This window comes from Auxenochlorella protothecoides (assembly GCF_000733215.1).
Source record: "Auxenochlorella protothecoides strain 0710 unplaced genomic scaffold scaffold54, whole genome shotgun sequence".
Lineage (NCBI taxonomy): Eukaryota > Viridiplantae > Chlorophyta > Trebouxiophyceae > Chlorellales > Chlorellaceae > Auxenochlorella > Auxenochlorella protothecoides.
This window is the reverse complement of record NW_011934258.1, coordinates 224219-244072: the sequence shown is the minus strand read 5'-3', so window position 1 is coordinate 244072 and position 19854 is coordinate 224219. Positions and strand designations below refer to the sequence as shown.

Genomic DNA, 19854 nt, shown 5'->3' with positions numbered 1-19854 from the left:
CCTGCGCCTTGACCCTCCCTCTGCTGCTCAAGCACCTGGGACCCCTCAGCCGGTCCCAGGCACGCCATCCCCCCTGAAATAAGATCCCTCGCGGCATGTCAAGCGCACAGCACTGTTGGGAGAGTGGGGGGAAATACCTGCTGCTGAGTGTGCGGCGATCCATTCGGCGCGATGACGGTCCCACTGCAATGCCATGCATAGCCGCATGCCGGGGCACGGCAACCCCGTCCATCGAGCCCTTTGTTGCATGATTAAATCCAACGATACATTGCATGCTTTGCGCAAGGGTGCATGAGGCCCTGCCCGGACTGAGGTAACACCCCCGAGCATGTGGTTCACGACCAGCCAACCTCGCCCATGCCCGGCCGTGTGGGCGACGCAGGTCACCCGGAGCGAGCACAGGGCTGCGAGACCGGGAAGTCGGAGACTGGCCAGGCTCCTCCGACAACCAGGTATGCCGGGGGGTGCAGCCCGAGCATAGCCGTGTCTGTGCTGCCGCGCCGTGCCAAAACCTGGAGCGCCTTGCGAGGCGATGCCAGGCCCCGGCGTGGAGCGCGGCCCAGCACGACTCCCCTCCGGCCCCTCACAGTGCCTGACAGGGCGACAGCACCGGAGGAGGACTGGGAGCAGCCCCCCGCAGAGCCGTCCAACCCCCTCTCACTCGAGAACGGGACCGTCGCGTCCCCAGCCTCCCTGGCCGACGCCAAGGAGCGGCGCTCCCTCCGCCCCTCCGCCGGCTCCATCCCCCAGGAGACCCAGGACAGCGCGGAGGACAGGCGCAGCATGCTCTTCCGCCACGACCGGGAGCGCAAGTGAGGGAGGGGACTGCGATGGGGTGCTGTAGGGTTCGGTGTGGATGCCTCTGGCTCCGGGCGCTCCTCAATGCGCCGCCCTTCACTCCACCCCTCCCACTGCTCCGCTCCCCCTCCCCCTCCCCTGCCCCAAACATTCCTGCTTGCCAGCAAGTGGTGGCCCCAGCTGGCATACCATGGCCGCGGACTGGGCCAGGCCTGGTGGATGCTGCACGTCCGCCCCAACAAGGTGAAGCAGCTGTGCGACTACCTGGGCATGCGACTGCGGGCGCTGCCGCCCACCCCCGGCATGGCCGTAGACGAGGATGGCCTGCGCCTGGTGGAGTTCTGGGTGCCGCGTAAGACGGTGCGCGCCTGGAACCCGCGCACGGGAAAGCGCGGCACGCGCACGCTGGCCTGGGCGGAGGGCCTGCAAATCCTGGTGCGCCTGGACCTGGACGAGGAGGCGGTGACGGCCATCACACGCACCACCAAGATCACGTAGGCTTACATAATCGAGGGGGGTATGTGCTGGTTTGGGGGGGTTGTTCAGCGTCGGGGCAGGGAAGTATTGGAGAAGAGCCGGACAGGGCGCCCCTGCACGGCATTGCAGCCAGCAGGCTGGGCCCCTGGGTGGGCGGCAATGGCTCCCAAGACTGTGGATTGGGGTGCATTGGTGATGGGAGTGGGCCTTAAGGGGGCAGGAACAACAATGACCTGGGCGCCTCTCTGCTGCGCTCCTGGGTATGATGTTTCCCATCTCTGGGACACTGTCTCGCCGGTTGCCACGATTCGCAGGGGATTTGTGCACAACGAGCGTGTGGACGGCTTTGAATTTCCCAAGCCGGCTCCGGCTGAGGAGATGGAGGCCATCGCCCAGGTAAGAGTGAGCTTAGCTTTGCAGAATGAGGGTGCTGCCTGCGCCCATGTGTGTGGGTGAGGCTTCTGCAATCGTCCTGATGTCCAGCCCTTGCAACACCGCGCTTCCACATGCACTATCGTGCAGTGGGAGAGGGAGCGGGAGCCGCTCGACGAGGCGGCGGTCCGAGACATGCTGGGCATGCCCGAGGCCCCACCAGTGCCAGAGGTGGGACTTGCTGCTGCTGCGATGGGGTCTATCCTGGTGTGGGTGTTCTGCAAATTTATTGCTTCAGTCAACCTTGCATCGCGAGCCTGCAACACTCAGCACCTGACACTTGAGGCCTCTAGCTGTCCTACATTGTAACGAGCCTAGCAGCCTCCAATCCCTGCTGACCTTCCATCCGCCTCATTGATCGTGCAGGAGCGGCAAAGACCTGCGGTGGCTGCAGCACCACCCCGGAATGAGCTGCTAGAAAGCCGTCATGCTGGGGCGGTGGAGGAGCCCGAGACCAGCGAGTGGTTTGGTGGGGAGTGATATCAGCTTGTTCATATGATTTCAAGGAGTTGTCAGACCAATTTTGTTGCTGTCCATTGACTGGCTCAGTTTCTGAACGGAAGAATTCCTTCTGTTGTCGCATGAACAGAAAGGAGTTGATAAGCCTGTTGTCCGCGCGCGCGAGATCGTCGGGAACTCCGCACTTGCATGTCGAGTGAGATCAAGGGACCGAGAATATTTGCGGTTACATTGGGAAAATTCAGGCAACTTATTTATGAAGCCATTCATCCGTGACTCTTTGCTATCTATCGGCAGCTGGTTGTGAGCGGCACGGCCAGGGTGCGACGTCCATGACGCAGCCCGGGACCCAGGCAGCGCAGATAGCAGAGGATTCAGCGCCTGAGGTCCCACTATCCGACGGCGATGATGTGGAGGCGGCTCTCGAAGCCGCGCTCGAGGCTGATTTTGAGGGCGTGGGAGAAGAGGAGGCACCAGGGGTGGCCCCTGCACCACCACCTGGAGTTGTCGCTGGTCTGGGAGGCGCTGAGGTTGCCATCGGAGCCATAGACCTGTCCCAGATGACGAAGCAGCAGCGCGCTGAGTTGAACACGTGGGTCAGGGCTGCTTGAGGACTGTATGCGGTGGTGTGGCTGGCTGGCATGGTTCGACCTGAACTGAGCACGGTCACCACCAGTTTTCCCTCCCAAATTCCCCTGTCCCAGACATGTTGTGAGCATGCTGGATGGGGTGGAGCTCGATCGGTACGAAGCCTTCCGCCGCTCATCCCTGAAGAAGCCCATGCAGAGGGTGCGCTCGTCACTCCGGGAGACACAGTTCACTGTTCAATGGGGGAATAGCAGTGTGCCTGTTCTCAGTGCGCTGCTCATCCAACCCCCTCTGCGTCGTGGCGTGTGCATCAGGTGATGCACATCGTGACCGGCGTTAATCCCAAGCCCCAGGACAAGTCTCTCATCGCGCTGGCCAGCGTCGCAAAGTCTTTTGTTGGACAGCTGGTCGAAACTGGTGAGGGCATGCCGTGAGATCTCACTGGGATGGAGCTAGCAGTGGCCAGGACTTCTTGGCCGAGCTGCTCGCGAGGCGTCGGGTCATAGGGAACAGCAACTCAGCATGACTCTCACAAAGGGGCCCCTCACCACTTGTCACGTTCCACCGGCGCCTCACAGCTCGAATGCTGGCAGCGGGAAAGGGCGAGGAGGGCCCGCTGCAGCCCATGCACATCCATGCCGCCTACCAGCAGCTCATTGCGCAAGGCAAGGTTGAGGGACTGCCCAAGAAACAACGGAGATTTTTGTGAGGCATCTTGCTGGGAGAGTGCAGTGCACCCTTTGTACTCCAAGGCACTGGAGTTCTTCTGGGGTGCTGATGACAGGGTCACTGCAAGGAGACTTCGCCTTCTGTGCCCTCAACAGTGCATGCCCCCGCTCGTCACCGGCAGTTTTTCCTCTCAATATTCCCTGTGTCATAACAGCTGGATGCTTGTCTCATTCCATTGTAAGCATAATATACAATATACTCTTCCATTCTTCCAAAGGCACAGCTCCAATTTCGCGTAGCGCCGCATTGCGAAGCTGCAAGCATCATCCTTGACTGGTCTTGCGGAGTGGCCAGGCTTTCCTTGTTTCGAGGGGCCTCCCACCCACAGCACGCAAACCAGACGATCCAAAATCCTGTTCAAGGGGGTCTGTCTGCGATCTGCACTGTCCGTCCCGCCAGACGCTGCATACCCCACATTCGAGCTGTCCATCCCTTTGACAATTAAGACGACCTGCCTGCATCCGTTGCCTCATTTCCCGTTCGCACCCTGTTTGAAGATACACTCCGCCTCCCTCCAGACTGTTGCGCTTCGAATATAGGCGGTGAACAGCATTCCACCTGAGTCACGGTTTCAAGATCATACTGTTTCGAGTCTCACCGTGCTGCTAGATCCGCCTCGGCGCTCGGAGGACAGCGGAGGACGTCATGACGGCCATCTCGGTGACCTCCGTTCACGTCTTGGACAATCCCACCAAGATCACAAATCCTCTGCAGTTCGAGATACAGTATGAGTGCCTGTATGATCTACAAGATGGTGCGCGGGGCAGTTGCTCGGCGAGGGGATAGCTGCTGTGCCCTTGTGCTCTCGCCTTGGTAACATTACCCCTGTCCCACCTCCCCGACACCTCGAAGATCTGGAATGGCGACTCACTTACGTTGGGTCCGCCGAGTCCGAGAAGTATGATCAAGTGCTAGATGCAGTGTTCGTCGGCCCTGTGGCGCCCGGCCAGTACCGATTTGTGTTCCAGGTGGGAAAGGAGTGGAAGGAGCATTTGGTTTTAAACTATAGCATTCAAGCATGGTAGCCTTCTTTTCCATCTGTTTGCTTCGAGTTACATTCTTGCCTCTAAGCTACCACACTGAGGTTGCTGCTGCGCGCGCCGCTCCACAGACGCAGTGCTTGACGCTGTTGGTCTTTGACGCCACGGATGGCCCTCTCGCTGCACCCAATCTCCACAGGCTGACCCTCCAGACTTTTCAAGGATACCACCCAGCGACATTGTCGGAGTGACAGTCATCCTCCTCACCTGCTCATACAAGACGCAGGTGGGCTGGCAGCAACAGGGGCCAGACAACATGTTTTTTTAGATGCCGGTTTTGGGACGTGAATGGCTGCCCTCCTCCACTGAGTTTGTTGTTCTGAATGGCATGCACACGCAGCCAGTCCACACACCCTGCACATGTGCAGGAGTTTATTCGGGTAGGGTACTACGTGAACACAGAGTACGAGGAGGAGACGCTACGGGAGGAGCCTCCCGAGACTCCACAGCTTGACAGGTGGGAGGCTCTTCTGCTGCTGAGTTCCTGCTGGGTGGTTGCTGCAGGGAGATGGGATTGTATGCATGCCATGCAAGTTGCGACTCTCTTCTTGAGCGGCAGCGTCACTTGTCCGCCACTAGTAGTCACACCATGCAATACTTAAAACCCCAGGCCCCCCTCAAACCCTGCCCAGGCTGATGCGAAGCATCCTCGCCGACAAGCCCCGCGTGACCAAGTTTCCCATCGAGTGGGACGCGGTCAAGGAAAGCACGGCGGCCATGGACATGGACATGGATGCACCCATGGAGTGAGGGGAGCCGTGCCGTCCAACGCCCCAGGCACATCCCGCCCCACTCCGGTTCATCCCAAATCGCGCCCCCCTCTATAGACACCGCCATGACTCCCTCGCCCTTGACCCAGCATGACCCTGGCCTGGGGCACCTCGCCAAACCTGCCCCTCGATCCCGGTGTTGTACAGCGACGACAGGGCAAGGAAGGCAGCGGGGGGGTCTCAGCTGCATCTCACCGCCCGTACTGGTGCGGGTTCCCATACTGCTGCGCCTGCCAAGCCTGCAGCAGCTGCTGGTGCTGCGCCGGTGTCAGCCCCGCCTGTTCCTGCTCCAGCGCCTGCCCCTGGAGGGACTGCACGGCGGCCCTCTGCTGCATCGCCCGCTGCTGAGCCTGCTGCATCGCCCGCTGCTGGGCCTGCTGCGCGCTCAGCTGCTGGGCCTGCTGCGCGCTCAGCTGCTGGGCCTGCTGCCCTGCCATTGCCAGCAGGCCCTGCAGTACGCCAGGGGTCGCGCCACCTCCCTGCTGCAGCAGTCCTGGGTTGCTGAGAAGAGCTTGCAGGAGCCCCGGGTTGCCGAGAAGAGCTTGCAGGAGCCCCGGGTTGCCGAGAAGAGCTTGCAGGAGCCCCGGGTTGCCGAGAAGAGCTTGCAGGAGCCCCGGGTTGCCGAGAAGAGCTTGCAGGAGCCCCGGGTTACCGAGAAGAGCTTGTAAAATGCCTGGGTTGCCCAGCAGGGCTTGCAGGAGCGCCGGGTTTCCCAGCAGGGCCTGCAAAATGCCGGGGTTGGAGGCGAGGGCCTGCTGGACGCCCGGGTGGCCGGAAAGCGCGGCCAGCAGCGCCTGGGGCCCCGGCTGCTGCGGGGCCGCCTGCTGCGCCTGCTGCGCCGCCACGCTGGCATGGCCCCACTCCGCGGCCTCCCGGGCGGCAGGCGACGGCTGGGGGTGGGGGGCCTGCGCACGGGGCGAGGCGGTGCCCTGCGCCGGCCCTTGCTCCCCAGAAAACCAAGCGGCAGGCGAGGCAGACGGCACGTGCGGCCGCTCCTCCTCCATGGGAGTCGAGGCTGGCGGGACGGCCGGCGGCGCGCCAGCAGGACCAAGGTCCTGGGTGTGAGCCTGCGTCGACGACTGGTCGGAGGCGGGTGCCGGCTGAGCGGCGGCCGCAGCGGCGGCCGGAGCGGGCGGCGCCGGTGCGCTGCCAGGTCCCTCCTCAGCCGGGGCAGCGGGTGCAGTGGCGTGCGGGGCGGAGGGTGTCAGGGACCTGCGTTCAGGCGTGGGGCACGCGGGTTTAAGTGATTTCAAGCGGAGCAATCGGCACCCAGGACATCGCATGATCCCACGATTATCCAGACGGTGCCGGGTCCCCTGATGACCACCGCCGTCGGGCGTCAGGACCACCAAGGGCACATGAGACTCAACACTGCCCCTTGCCAGGGGGCACCAGACCTCAATGGGATCAGGACCGGACACCCTGATCACTGAGACGTGCCTGCGGCGAGTGCTGCTGGGGAGCAGGAAGTGGAAGGACACATCCTGCCCTATCTGGAGCAGCGCCCGGGAGGCCAAGGGCACCGGGTCCCCGCCTGGGAGGTAGGTGACGCCGTCAACTGCCACCCCGTTCTTGCCCAGGACCTGCAGCTCCCAACGGGCTGTGAGGGGGGCACGCAAGGCAGTGTATGAAGGGGAGGGAACCAGCGTGTGAGGCACAGGGATGCGTCAGACCAAGGTGCAACACCAGCCATGCCCCATCTCCAGGCGCTGCTTTGTCAGACAGGCGCCTGCCCGCTGAACATACACGCCAGGCCATTGTGCGATGTGCGGCACACCTGAAGGGAAGCTGTACAGGATGCGGGCGTGCTGCCGGGACACGGACATGAAGTCACCCAGGATCACGTCCAGGGTGGAGGCCTTGCTGCGTCTGCCCAGCACGATCTCATACTTCCGCACAATGTAGTCCACGTCCTTGCCCAGGAGGCGGGCGAAGCCGCACTGGAGCACACGGGGATCCAGACCCGGCTGCTCCAGACCCCCGTTCTGGAGCGGAGCCAGGACAGTTGTCATCGCGACGACACAGCACTTTGCGGGCCTTTGCTGAATCAGAATGAAGGTTTATGCTGGGGTGGGGCCCTGGTACAGTCGTCGCCACCGTCGATGAGGGATGGGAAATCCGTGAGATCTGAGCATCTCAAGTGGGCGCTCAAAGTTCGTGCTGGCCCAAGTCGAAGCACCTCCACTAATCGGGCCCACAATCCCATTCGCAGACAGTGCAGCATACAGTCTGCAGCTAATTTAGAATGACCGACTGTTGACTCATTGTGCCATGGCCGAGGCGTGCCTGGCCACGGAGCTCGAAGCGCTGTCGGCCACTTTCGAGGGCGTGGTCTGGGACTCACAGCAGCGCAGCGTGCGCGTGAGCATCCTGCCCTACACGGACGCTGACGTCTTCCTGACATGCACCCTGGTGCTCGACCTTACCGACTACCCCGCCGCTGGCGTCAATGTGCTCCTGGAGGGGGTGAAAGGTGCGAGGGTCCTGGGTCTGCCTGCTGGGGTTGCAGAGCTTGAGGGGCTTCCAGGCGATGCCGTGGCACCCTCTTCGCTTCCCGCCACCGCCCAACCTCTGCTCCCCAACCTTGCCTCTTGGACTCCTTCCCCCCCGCAGGCTTCAGCGACTCCCAGGAGCTGCAGCTGGTGGAGGCGCTGCGGGGCCTGGTTCAGGACGGTGGCGATGAGGCGGGCCTCCTCCCCCTTGTGGCCTCTGCCCTGGACCAGGTCACGGAGTGGAACAGGCCCTCGGGCACGTGCGTGCTCTGCCTGGAAGCCCTGGACGACGTCCCTGCAGCGCAGGCCTGCCTCCTCCCCTGCCTGCACTGCTTCCACAGGTGTGTGTGTGTGTTGTGGGAGGGAGGGGGGGGGAAGGCCCCGTGATGATGGGCGGGCATGCAGGCGGGGCCGGCAGGCTGGCGTGGGTTCAAAAAAGGATCGCTGTCGTCCGTCTGTCTGAGAATCGCATTGTCTTTGGGGCCATTGCCGGGAGGGAGAGGGAGCTTGAATCGCGTGCTGTTCAAGTGCACTGCCGCCCCCGCATGTGTCGCCGCGGACGCCTGCCGCTCCCCTTCTGCCGAGCCCCACCCCTCCGTACTGCATCGCCCCTCGTGTGCAGGACGTGCTTCCTATCCTACGCGGCCTGGCAGCAGGACCGGCTCGCCCGGCGCGCCGAGGAAATCGCGGAGCAGTGGAAGGCTGCGGCCCCGGCCCAGCTGGCCAAGGAGGGCGTCGCTGCGGATGCAGCGACGGGCGCCTACGCCATGCCCTGCCCCTGCTGCCGCGCCGTGGTGGCCCCGGCGCAGCTTCCCCCCGGCTTCGCGGCGCGGGCGCGCGGCGCCCCTGCGCCGGCCGCGGCGGCGGCCGAGCCGCCCGCGGCACTGGCGTCCCTCCTGGACGGTCCGACACTGCAGGCCCTGCGTCGGCTGCAGCGCACGCAGCGCGCGACGCTGGAGGCCCAGCGCCGGGCGGGGGGCCTGGTGGGGACGCGCGTGGCCGTGACCCTGGCGGAGCTGGAGGCGTCCAGGCAGGCCGCGAGGGACACCGCCTCGGCTGCAGTAGCAGAGCCCCGAGATGTGCGGCAGGTGGGCTCCGAGGCCGGGTGCAGGGGTCGGGGCCTCCGGCACGGCTGCAGGGAGCGACAGGCCGAGACGTGCGCCCAGCCGCCTGCCGGCGGGCGCGGCGGCCATGCGCGGAGGGCGGCCCCCTCGCCGGCAAGCCAGGGACGAGCAGCTGGCAGCCATGCCAGCCCCTCCGCCAAGGGCGGGGGGGGAGGAGGTGCTCCAGGCGGACCCAGGGCTGGAGCCGCCGTGGCCTCAGGACCCCGGCAGGCCAACCGCGAGGCGCCCTCGCTCGCCCCATCTGCAAGTGGTCGGGGGCGGGGGAGGGCGCAGGATTCGCGCGGCAGGGGGAGAGGAAGAGACTCGTGCGGCGGGGGCCGGGGGGCGGGGAGGGGTGAGGCCGTGCGGGTGAAGGAGCGGGAGAATACCGCCACAGGGACCCCGCCGCCGGCTGCAGCTAGGGCGCTACAGGCTCGCTCGTGACTGCATACGCGCGGGCTCCTGTATCAAGCGCGTGGCCGCATACAGCGGCGGTGGTGGAAGAGGAGCAGCGGCGGTCTCGATGGCTGGTGCTCTTGCTGCATCGACTACCATTACCCAAGGCTCCTTATGGACTTGCGCCGCAGCGCGGGGGCCCTTCTTCCACCCCTGAATCCTCCGGCGGAGCAATCATCCAGTACTGCTGAGTGCTGAGTGTACAGAGTTTTACATGACTTGCTGAACAATTCGTAGATCGTATGAGCATGCCCATGCTCAAGCACCTAGAGCCAGTACAGGGTGTCTAGTGATTGGGTTCCCAGCCTGGCGTCCTCATGGCGCGCCAACCTCGGGCTCCAGCAGGCAGCGCCGGACCTCCACCAAGCAGCTGCCGGGCGGCCCCAGCGCGCACAGCACGGCCTGCAGCAGGGCCGGCGGCAGCAGGCGCAGGGGCGACCGCCTGCCCAGCCTCGCGTGCGAGCCCATGAGGACCGCCAGCCGCACGCGCCGCGCCCCCGCCGCGGCGGCGGCCGGCCAGGCGCGCACCTCCGACCGCAGGAAGAGGTACTGCAGCTCACACCCCGCATCCAGGCGCAGCGTGCGCAGCATGCAGCGCTCCTCCAGCCCACGGCGCAGCGCGCCCAGCAGCGGCCCGCAGGCCGTCTCGGAGGTGGGCCCCGCCGCGACGCAGCCGCCGAGGCGCAGGACCAGCGTCCCGACGCTGGGCGCGCAGCGCAGGGCGCGCAGCGCCACCCGCGCGGCCGCCAGCCAGAGCAGGGGGTGCCCCGGCCCGTGACCCAGGGGCGGGGCCGACAGCACCAGGCTGGAGGCCGTCAGCAGGCCGTGCGAGCGGGCCAGCGAGGCCGCCGCGGCGAGGTGCAGCGGGTGCGACAGGCTCAGGCTGCGGCAGTGGGCCTGGCTGCACAGCGTGCGTTTCATGGCGGCCAGCGCTGCGCCCAGGGCCAGCTCCGTCAGCGGGGACGCGGCCAGATGGTAGACTGCGGGGGTGGAGGTGGAAGTTGGGAGTGGGCGATTCATGTTGGTAGGCAGCTGAAGAGGACACCTTCCAAATGCCACCAGGAAAGGGGGTAGCAAAGGAAGTGTGTCGCCAGACAAGCCATGCTTGCTGCGACCCAGACTAGAAGGATGCATGGCCGCCCATCGGGCGCCCACGAGTCCAAGGCAATGAGCCGCCGCAGCGGCCACCAGCCCCATCATGTATCTCATGCAGAGCCAGACACCAACCCTCGAGCCCAATCCGATCCGCACGTCTGTCGCCGAGGGAAGCCACGTCCGCCAGCGCCGCCAGCAGCTCCCTCTGGAGGTCCCGCGCCTGCGCAGGGTCCACCCCGGCGGATCGCGCCGCCTCCCGCTGCGCCCGCTCGATCAGCACGCCGTCGTAACCCAGAGCCACGGCGGCCTGGGTGTCCAGGAGGAGCGTCCCGGTGTCCAGGAGGGGGGTGCGCCGGGCGCCGGCGGCTTGTGCATGGCCGGGAGGTTGCGCGGGGTCGGTTCTCCCAGCAGGCCCGGCCACGGCCTCCGGGCGCTCGAAGATGGAGGTGACGTGGGAGCCGGGCGCCCCGGTCAGCCTCACGCTGGCCACGGCCCGGCGGTGCCGGATGCCCCCCACGTGCACCGCCCAGTTGTCCCCGGCACTGGGCACCCAGGCATCGCAGAGTCGGCACCGCAGACCCCTGAGGTCAGGGGTCAGGTGGGGGTTGACATGGGAGATGAAGCAACGAGGAACGGTACCTGGAAGTATCCCCCTGGATAGCGAGATAAAGCAGCCATAATGCCCAGCAGTGCCCCAGACTCCCACTCACGCCCAGTCTCAAGCACTCACTTCTCGCCATGCTCGGCATCCTCTGGCCGTGGGCGCTGCGGGACTGCTGTGGAGCTGGTCGCCACCACACGGGACAAAGGCCCCCTACCAGCAGATTTAGAGGTTCCGCCTCGTGGTCTGGTTGGGGTGCCTGGCCTGGGCGTCACCCGGAACTGTCGCACAGGGGCCCGACGCTCGCCCTGGGCGCCTCCAGTGAGGACGTGCGCGACCCAGGCCAAGTCTTCCCCAGTGCTTCCCGCCGACATGCACAGTAATGGGAACGATCCAAAAGTGCTTAGTATAACAGATGGACCGGTATATACCGTGCGAACGCAGGAGTAGTTGGCGGGCAATGGAGTGACCTGCCCTCAACGCGCGCTGAGCTGTGCTTTGAATGAGTGTCGGGTCAATGTGACCAGGCACGATCTGTGTGGGCGCAGGCCGCCATGGTCCATCGCACGATCACCATCTTCCGTCAATATCGTTATAAATTACGTGCCTGAAGCCCTAAGGGCTGTGCCGTGTGTACTGTCACCTCACAGGCTTCCCACCTCCAACGAAAGCACCTCGCATGGCAGATGCTGAGGGCAATGCCGGGTGCAAGCCACGCACTCCTGTGCTCGGCATTCTCTTACCACAGAAGAAAGCATGCAAGCACTTGACTCCTGCATTGCTCCATCGCGCCGCTGACGAAGGGGTGACACTGCGAGTTCTGGAGGAAGGGGTTCCTCTGGCAGCTCAGGGTCATTTTGACGTCCTGCTCCACAAGATCAGGTCCCCAGGTGAGACAGGTGGGGTGCATGGCTGGAGAGTCATGGTCCGGGTCAGGATCTGCAAATGTTTCCGCTCTGTCAATGTTCCTCCATGCCAGCATCCCACGGTCACATGGTGCAGAGTGGGAGGAGGAGGTATGTGCATACCTGGACTCCCACCCGGAGGTCACCATCATAGACCACCCAAAAGCTGTACAAGCCCTGGGCAACCGGGCTACCATGCTGAAGCTGTTGGATGATGACACCTGGGTTTTGAAGGTGGGTGGATGGTGCTGAAGCCAGGCTCTGCGCTGGGGTCGGTTGCCATGCCCGCCTGCGATCGAGGCGAGCCTCCTTTCCAGGCACAGGGTGTTCAAATCAGCGAGCGCAGACGCCATGATGGCATCTGCCGCCACAGCCACGTTGCATGATGCTTGCAGCATGTACAACTTGTACACAGCCTCACAGCCCTCCACACCGCTCTGTCGACCCCACCGCAGGCCCCTGCCCAGGCCAGTCCAGGAAAGGGCGGCGCAGGCTTCACATGCACCACGCCCGCGCACCAGCTCCTGGCTCCAGGGTGCTCACTGGCCGGGGCCGAGGATGCCCTGGCTGCGGCGTCGCTGCGCTACCCCTTGGTGCTGAAGCCCTGCTGGGCAGATGGCAGGGAGGGAGCCCATGCACTTGCCCTGGTCACCTCCTCTGCCGGCTTGCAGGGCATCATCGAGCGAGGGGCCCAGCTGGGGTTGGCTCTGCCGGCCCTGGCGCAGCCCTACATCGAGCATGGGGGCTGCCTGTTCAAGGTCGGCATGGGGAGCACCATGGAGGCACTGGTTGGGTGCGGGTGGGCACCCACCTGTGTGCCCTCGCAGCAAATGCCACCGCGCCGCCCCTCCCATGTCCTCCCAGGTCTACGTGCTGGGCGGCCAGTGCCGCATGGTGACCCGCGCCAGTCTGTCGCTGGATCAGGACGGCGTGGCGAGCGATGCCGGCCCGGGGCACCATCGATCTGCGGACGATGGGGCGGAGCAGCCGGGCCAGGCTGGGGACTGTGGGACCGCCAGGCCCTGTCCAGGCTTGCAGCTGATGAGCCGCGTGAGCGCATACCCATCGTCCGAGTGTTGGGGTCAGGAGGACCTCGCACCGGCGGTGAGTCGGGGAGTAATCTTTTTGGACGCCCGCTGGGGGACGGGTTGCCCATTGGATGGGCGCTTGCCCTGAGCAACACTGCAGCCGCGGCTTGCACACTTTCTATTCGAAGTACGCCTGGTGACAAGCAACACACTCTATCGACTGCTCATTGCCCTCTCGAACAGGATCACGGCGTTCGCATCCCCCCACCCTGGGTTTGGGACGCGCTGGCGCAGAGGCTGCGGGAGCGGCTCGGCCTACACCTCTTCAATTTCGACGTCATACTTCCCAGGGAGCAGGGAAATGAGCCGGGGAGTACATCCACCCTGCTCCACCTCATTGACATCAACTATTTCCCAGGGTATGAGAAGCTGGCCGGGTACGAAGAGCTCATGGTCCACTTCTTCAAAGAGGTACTGCAACAGAGGGCCTGCAGCAACTGAGGGCCAGCGTTGTGTGTGCATGAATGAACCATTCGGAACTGACTCGGATAGTACAGCGTTGAAGGGGTTGGTTCAAAGGGATACATCTGTGCACACTGCCGAGATCGACAGACCAGGGGCCACGCCCGCCCGGGACAATTTCCGGGAGCCCAGAGCCAGGCTGGCCTTGGCGGCCTCGCTTCGCGCTTTCTCGCACTTACTGGCTCATGACACGCGAGGGTCTCGGGTCGCACCCTCTTCCCTGCCACCTTTTGGAGCTCAGCACAGGGAGTACGCAGCGATGGGCGGCGAACGTGTGAGGTGAGGGGCTCTTCAGGGCGGTGCTTGCCGGGCTGGACGGGGTGCCGGGAGGCTCGCCAGCACTACTTCAACCTCTTCTCTCCCACCACTGCACAGGTTGTACGTGACTGGACAGTTCCTCGGATTCCGGAGGTGCGTCGGGCCCGCTGGCCGTGGTTGGGGTGGAGGCTTGCGAGCTTGGGCGGGGGCATTCCCCGGCAGTCGCGCAGGCCTCGCTCGCACACTCAGCTCACCGAGTGCAGCCGCGCATGCCATCCGTGTCGATGTTAGGAAGCGCTGGCGGGGGTATGTCGTCCTCACCATCTCGCCCTCTGGCCATGCCACCCTGCAGGAGCAAGTCCAACCAGTACACCCACACCAGCTTGGTGAAGATCGACGGTGTCAACTCCAAGACCGAGACCGAGTTCTACCTGGGCAAGCGTCTGGCTTACGTGTACAAGGCCAAGACCGAGAAGAAGGGCAGCAAGTTCCGCGTCATCTGGGGCAAGGTGAAGCCTGGGGGATGATGGAGGGGAGGGACGTGCCCGTGCGCCCAGCGACTAAATGCGCGGTCGCCAGGCCTTCAGTGTTGATGGGGAACCTCTTTCCATGGGCTAAACCCCTTTCCATAAGGCTTTCACCCCTTACACGATGCGCAGGTGACCCGTGCACATGGCAGCACCGGCACCGTCCGTGCCAAGTTCAAGAGCAACCTCCCACCCGCAGCCATCGTGAGTGGGTGATTGTCTCAGCGTGGCAGGGTTGTCGTGTGCATGCGTGCGTATGTTGGCATGCCGGCGTGGTGTCAACATCCCCGGCTGGGAACCCGCAGTGGGAGGTAGGAACCAGCGTTCACGATCAAAACCCCTTTCCACCACCTCCATCCTTGCAGGGCGCCAAGATCCGCGTGATGCTGTACCCCAGCCGCGTCTGAGCATGCTCGTGGCTGCTCCCGGACCGACCCCCAGCGTGGTCTTGTCGGTTCTTCCCTCGGCTGTAAGACTGGCATAGCATGCCGTGTGCAGATCAGGGATGCAGCAATGTCACAGCAGGGGTGGCGCAGGGACGGGGGAGAGATGGGGCAATCTCGCTGTCAGTCGATCGCCAGATGGCCTCGAGGAGGGTGGTTGGCACAACCGGTGCAGCACATACGTGGAAGAGTCTACCGGGTGGCAGCATGAGCAGCGAGCTTCAGTACTAAGAAGTAGCCGAGTTTGTTTTGCATTTCAAGACAGAATTGAAGGCGCTGGGAGAACATCACGCTCATCTCGACTTGCCAGCCAGTAGCATGCTGCTGCATGCGGTAAAGCATGTTTTATGCGCCCAACCGCTAACGCACACATGCTCGCCACCAGGCTGTGGTCAGGCAGGGCTGTCGGTGTGCAAATCCAAAAGAGTAAAAGAGAGCGGTGGCAGGGACCTATTCTACCACTAAACCAACTGCGCTAGTTGGGGGGTAGTCATGGGATTGACTGCGCAATCCGGGAATCGAACCCGGGTCTGGTCCGAATCTGCTGAGCCGTTGAAGAGAGTGGATTATGTGCACCTCATATTCGGGAACTGGACTGTCCAACACCTGGGCATGGCTCAACGCTCCTCAATGCCACAGAATGGCGGACATGTCGCTCCGAGTACCTCCCTTGTTGAGATGAGAAGGTGGTGGAACGCTCAGCCTCACATTAGAACCGAGCCGTCTTGGTAGTGCATGTTGGCCTACCAGCACCAGGTCACCCACATTGAGCACAGCTGCACTGTTGGATGTTCTCAGTTGGAGCTTGTGATGAAAGCAGAAATCACAAGATACCAATGTTGATGGAACCCTTCGGGCCGCATACTCTCAAGGAGCAGGATGGTATCTTGCTGGTTTACACCGCACTGCTGTATATTGTTGAATGGCCACTGATGTGCAGGAGGACCGCTCAAGCATTGACGAGACCTCAAATCAGGGGCAGCACTACGATCTAAGACTCTGAATGGGCTGACCTGTAGGTGACCATTACCCTTGGGAACGATGACTGGGGGTTGGGTGGCGCCCCCCTCTTTGTCATGCTTTCGACAGTTCCCTTTGTCGAGGAAGGGCGCGACAAGGGGGGGAAAGTCTGACCCCCAATATCCGTAATAGGCGGATGGACTAACCCGCATTGTTTCTAGGAACGGGTGTGGTCGACTTCACCAAACATTGAAGCGAGTCTGGACCGTTGCTGCGCCCCTGGCAGCAAGGTATGGCCTCGGAGCCCGAGGAGGCGTCCACCCCTGCTGGGATACCTGGTGACTCGCAGGAAGAGGATGGAAGCCGCACAAGCTCACCTCCCCTGCCTGTAGGATCAGACGATGCGGTGGGAAGCCCAGCTCAGCCGCCTGAGCGGGAGTCCACGGAGGAGGCGGGTCCTGGTGGCCCCGACTTCGTGCCTCCACTGCCTGCTGGAGATGGACCGGGCCAGGCCCTCATCCTGCACGGCACCGGCGCATCCTCAGACTCTGACTCCGACGACTACAGCACCTCATCGGATGAGGAGCCGGACGAGTCCCAGCTCCCGCCCGGGCCGATCGACCCCTCCCGCTGCTCGGCGACGGGCCCAGGCTTCTCCGGAGGCTCCTCCGGCATGCCCGTGAAAATGGTAATAACAGCAAAAGACTCTGCTGGCCGTCGCATCCGGGATGGGGGTGCCTACGTCCTGGTGACACTCGACAAACCCGCACCCACAGGGTCAGTTGTTGTGGCCAGAGCAGAGGTCACCGATCACGGGGATGGTACCTACACCGCCCTGTACACATGTCCTAGTAAGGGTAGCTACCAGGTGAGTCTCCCAGGATGGGCTCGGGCCTCGGGCAGGTTGGCGCGTCATGGGAGCGGCTGCCTTTGCTGTGGGTGCGCATGTCTGGGAGGGGGGACCAGTGGGAGGATGGTAGGACATGGCGACTGTCGCCCAGCTCTGGCACCCAGGGCTCTGATACCGAATCACACATGATCCTTGGCATTGTTAACCCCACACCTCCCTTTCCCCCTTTCCCTACTGCCCCACCGCAGCTGACGGTGGAGCTTAATGGCCAGCCCCTGGGCCAGTTCCCCTTCCCCATCTACTTCTCCGCCCCGGATCTCCAGGCCGCTGCCAAGGCCCTGGAGGCCGCGTCTGCCGCAGCCGCGGCGGCCGGCAGCGGCGCAGCAGCGGTGAACGGCCCCGTCCCCACCGCTCCCGGCCCCGTCTCCGCCGCCCAGCTGAGCGCCGGCGCAGTCGGGTTTGGCGTCGCCCAGCCCATCCCTGGAGCAGCTCCCCCTACCCTGGTGCGTGGTCAGGTTGTTCTTTGCACTGGGAACGTAAGGCGGCTTGAAGAATGGTTGTGAGACGGCGCAGACCCTGCATGGCCCTGTCGGGCTTGCCGTGTGTCGTGGGCTTCTGAATGATGCTTCCCTATCAAGTGGGGGTTGCAGGTATGCAGGTACGACCATGCGCACCTCCCACCCCTGCCAACTCCTGCCCTCCTTGAACTCAACCCTGCACCAACCCCCGTCTCTTCTCCGACCGCAGGGGGCGCAGGCCGCGCTGTCAGGTGTGCCCTTCCCCGCCACAGATCTCGAGCGCCTCAGCCGAACCGTGCTGGTGGGCGCTCCTTGTTCCCTGCCCTCCGGCGAGGCCCTGGCGGCGGCCTTCCTTCGCGCCGGCGCCGTGGCCAGCGTCCAGCTGGCGGGCCCCGGCGCCGCCTTCGCCTGGGTCGAGTTTGCCGCCGCGGCCTCGGTGCCGGCGGCGTTGGCCATGGACGGCGCCGCAGTGCCCCCACTCGTTCCCGGCGGGGAGCCCGTCACGCTGCGCGTGGAGGCCGGCGCCGCGGCCCGCGCCGCGGCCGAGGCCCTGGTGTCGGGCCAGGCGGCACTGGACCCGGCCAAGGCCGCGGCGCTGCAGCAGGCGCAGCGCTTTGCCGCGCTCAGCGCGCAGCAGGCCGCGCTAGCCGAGAGCGTGCTGGCCGCACGCGCCATGCGCGCGGGGGCCGTCGCGGGGCCCGAGGCACAGCGCCACGCGGCCGTGGCGGCGGCCGCCGCCCTGGCGCGGCGGCTGGCGGGCGGCGCCACGGTGCCCGCCGGCAACGGCGCGGCGGGGACCGTGGCCGGCGATGGGGGCCGACGAGACGACGGCAGCCGAGAGCGACGGCGCGAAGAGGGTCGAGAGCGGCGGCGAAGCGGCAGCCGGGACCGCAAGCGGAGCGGGAGCGGGGAGCGGCGGCGCGCCGAGGGGCGAGAGCGGCGGAGATCCCGTTCGCCGCACCGGCGCAGCGGGAGCTGGGACCGGAAGCGGCGCGACAGGTGGGTGACAATGAGGGAGGAAAGGGCCACTGTGGCCGAGTCGATACTGGCCCATCCAGGCTGATCTGGACAGGGGGGTGACCATGGGCTGTCACCGCGCCCATGCCCGGCGTTGCCATTGCAGTCTCTGTCTCCCCCGCCTGCACCCTTGAACGCCCTGGCTTGCCTCCCACCAACCGACCGCGCAGGAGCCGCGACAAGGGCAAGGAGAGGCACAAGTCCTCCAAGCACCGCCGTTCGTCCCGGGAGCGCAGGGCCAGGGAGGAGAGGAAGGCCTCTCCAAAGGCAGAGGCACCGCCTGTGGTCGCACCTCCTCCATCCAGGGACGAGCTGGAGGACCTGTTTGCGGAGCTTGAGGGGTGACACTCGGTGCAGGGAACGCTGCGGGTGGTCAAACAGTGCAGTTTTCGAACCTTACAGTTGTAACTGGGTGCCCCGCGAGGCTGGGTGCATATGAGAGAACAAGGGTGTATGCATCAGGGTCGGCCAGGCCAGCTCTTGGAGTTGCCACGAGGGCCGGGCCCGCGTGGACCCTGGGGCGCCCGGCGCGCAAAGTACCATGAACAAAGCCGGGCCGTTGTGCATCCCTGGCCCTCTTTCCACGAGTGTCGTCGACCCTTCAAAGTTGTTTTTGGATTCAGGGCAGCAGCAGCAATGGCGAACGACAAGGCAATCAAGGTGGGCCTGGGCAGCCGCACACTTGGGCAGGGAACCCCCTGGAAGATGCCATGGCGCGTGGACAGCTGAACCAGGCAATGCGCATGCTGTGGGCACATGAAACCGATGGTCTCCCCGATGCAGGCTGCCATCAAGGAGGGAGGCAAGAAGGGCGTGGACCTCGCGGGCGTGTCCGCGATGGGCGGTGTCTGCTTTTTCAACCTGGCCGTGGAGACCCCTGAGGGCGACCTGGACCTCCTCCAGGCTGTGATCGACGGATCCAACACCGAGGTGGATGAGAGCGCTGAGGAGCGCAAGGGAGGAGCCGGGGACATCGGTGAGCGGGCTCAGCTGGTTGGGCCCAGGGCATGCAGAAAGCCCCCGCCCCTGGCGCACCTCCGTCCTCACGCCCGGCACTGGCCCCCTCCCCGCAGGCAAGATCTTTCTCTCTGCTGGCGACAAGCAGCTGGCCATCATCGCCCATGTGCCCAAGGAGCTGCAGACCACCAAGAACATCACCATCGACGAGTGGGTGGCGGCTGTGACCAAGCCCCTGGGCGATGTCACCGTGAGTGGTGCACGTGGCTGTGGTGCCGGGGGATCGCTTTTTGAGTCTCGCTGGCAGGGGATGGGAGGGGGGACAGGTGGGTCCTGGAGGAACCACCGAGGCCGAGAGGCTGCAGGGTCGAGAGGACGGCTGGAGTCCGTCAGGATCAACGCAGCGTGCCTCCCTGCATGCATGCGGAGTTCCTTGCTCCTCCACCAGCCCAATGCGAAAGCTCTTGTTCCTCTCAACCCCTCATTGACAGGTGGTGAGCAAGACCGATGAGCTGATCAAGATCACCGTCGCCGGCAACGCCGAGAAGGGCCTGTTCCCCCTGAAGATGCGTGACGAGGCCATCTCCGCTGGCTTCGCCTTCCTCAAGGAGAAGGGCCTGATCCCCATCGCCGACTCCTCCGACGATGAGGTCAACTACGCCGAGGCCGCCGGCGTCGAGTGGTGATTGCAGGGGCTGGAACCCGGTTCCTGGTCAGATCATGTAGCACTGCAGCTTGCTCTGGGGGGTGGCCGAGGGCTACACACTTCTGTAATGTCACCCCTACCCATGCGTGAGCTGTTGAAGCTCTGCATCGGGCAGCAAAGAGG

At 64.5% G+C, this 19854-nt stretch overlaps 7 protein-coding genes across 7 annotated transcripts; 5 read left to right on the top strand and 2 right to left on the bottom strand.

The window, feature by feature from the left end:
• Window positions 1-4128: 4128 nt before the first annotated feature.
• F751_4721 (putative histone chaperone ASF1A) lies at window positions 4129-5273 on the top strand (the record flags this gene model as incomplete). The annotated part of the gene is made up of 5 exons (XM_011400822.1): window positions 4129-4237; window positions 4336-4451; window positions 4663-4749; window positions 4892-4980; window positions 5156-5273. The coding sequence occupies 5 exons, from the start codon at window positions 4129-4131 to the stop codon at window positions 5271-5273; spliced, it is 519 nt and encodes a 172-aa protein (XP_011399124.1).
• Window positions 5274-5484: 211 nt separating this feature from the next.
• F751_4720 (Fork head transcription factor 1) lies at window positions 5485-7305 on the bottom strand (the record flags this gene model as incomplete). Its single annotated transcript, XM_011400821.1, has 4 exons — window positions 5485-5619; window positions 6055-6183; window positions 6691-6893; window positions 7071-7305. The coding sequence occupies 4 exons, from the start codon at window positions 7303-7305 to the stop codon at window positions 5485-5487; spliced, it is 702 nt and encodes a 233-aa protein (XP_011399123.1).
• A 259-nt stretch (window positions 7306-7564) lies between these two features.
• Window positions 7565-9332, top strand: F751_4719 (E3 ubiquitin-protein ligase RNF25; the record flags this gene model as incomplete). The annotated part of the gene is made up of 5 exons (XM_011400820.1): window positions 7565-7766; window positions 7907-8126; window positions 8408-8579; window positions 8703-8873; window positions 9249-9332. The coding sequence occupies 5 exons, from the start codon at window positions 7565-7567 to the stop codon at window positions 9330-9332; spliced, it is 849 nt and encodes a 282-aa protein (XP_011399122.1).
• A 327-nt stretch (window positions 9333-9659) lies between these two features.
• On the bottom strand, window positions 9660-11721 carry F751_4718 (hypothetical protein; the record flags this gene model as incomplete). The annotated part of the gene is made up of 3 exons (XM_011400819.1): window positions 9660-10324; window positions 10596-11020; window positions 11684-11721. 3 exons carry the CDS (start codon window positions 11719-11721, stop codon window positions 9660-9662), a joined length of 1128 nt encoding a protein of 375 aa, XP_011399121.1.
• Window positions 11720-13474, top strand: F751_4717 (Inositol-tetrakisphosphate 1-kinase 1; the record flags this gene model as incomplete). The annotated part of the gene is made up of 5 exons (XM_011400818.1): window positions 11720-11930; window positions 12043-12179; window positions 12401-12703; window positions 12810-13049; window positions 13217-13474. The coding sequence occupies 5 exons, from the start codon at window positions 11720-11722 to the stop codon at window positions 13472-13474; spliced, it is 1149 nt and encodes a 382-aa protein (XP_011399120.1).
• A 280-nt stretch (window positions 13475-13754) lies between these two features.
• On the top strand, window positions 13755-14687 carry F751_4716 (60S ribosomal protein L35a-4; the record flags this gene model as incomplete). Its single annotated transcript, XM_011400817.1, has 5 exons — window positions 13755-13774; window positions 13871-13906; window positions 14106-14262; window positions 14413-14484; window positions 14646-14687. The coding sequence occupies 5 exons, from the start codon at window positions 13755-13757 to the stop codon at window positions 14685-14687; spliced, it is 327 nt and encodes a 108-aa protein (XP_011399119.1).
• Window positions 14688-15975: 1288 nt separating this feature from the next.
• Window positions 15976-19711, top strand: F751_4715 (Gelation factor; the record flags this gene model as incomplete). Its single annotated transcript, XM_011400816.1, has 6 exons — window positions 15976-16551; window positions 16782-17036; window positions 17281-17739; window positions 18852-19044; window positions 19142-19275; window positions 19517-19711. 6 exons carry the CDS (start codon window positions 15976-15978, stop codon window positions 19709-19711), a joined length of 1812 nt encoding a protein of 603 aa, XP_011399118.1.
• Window positions 19712-19854: the final 143 nt, after the last annotated feature.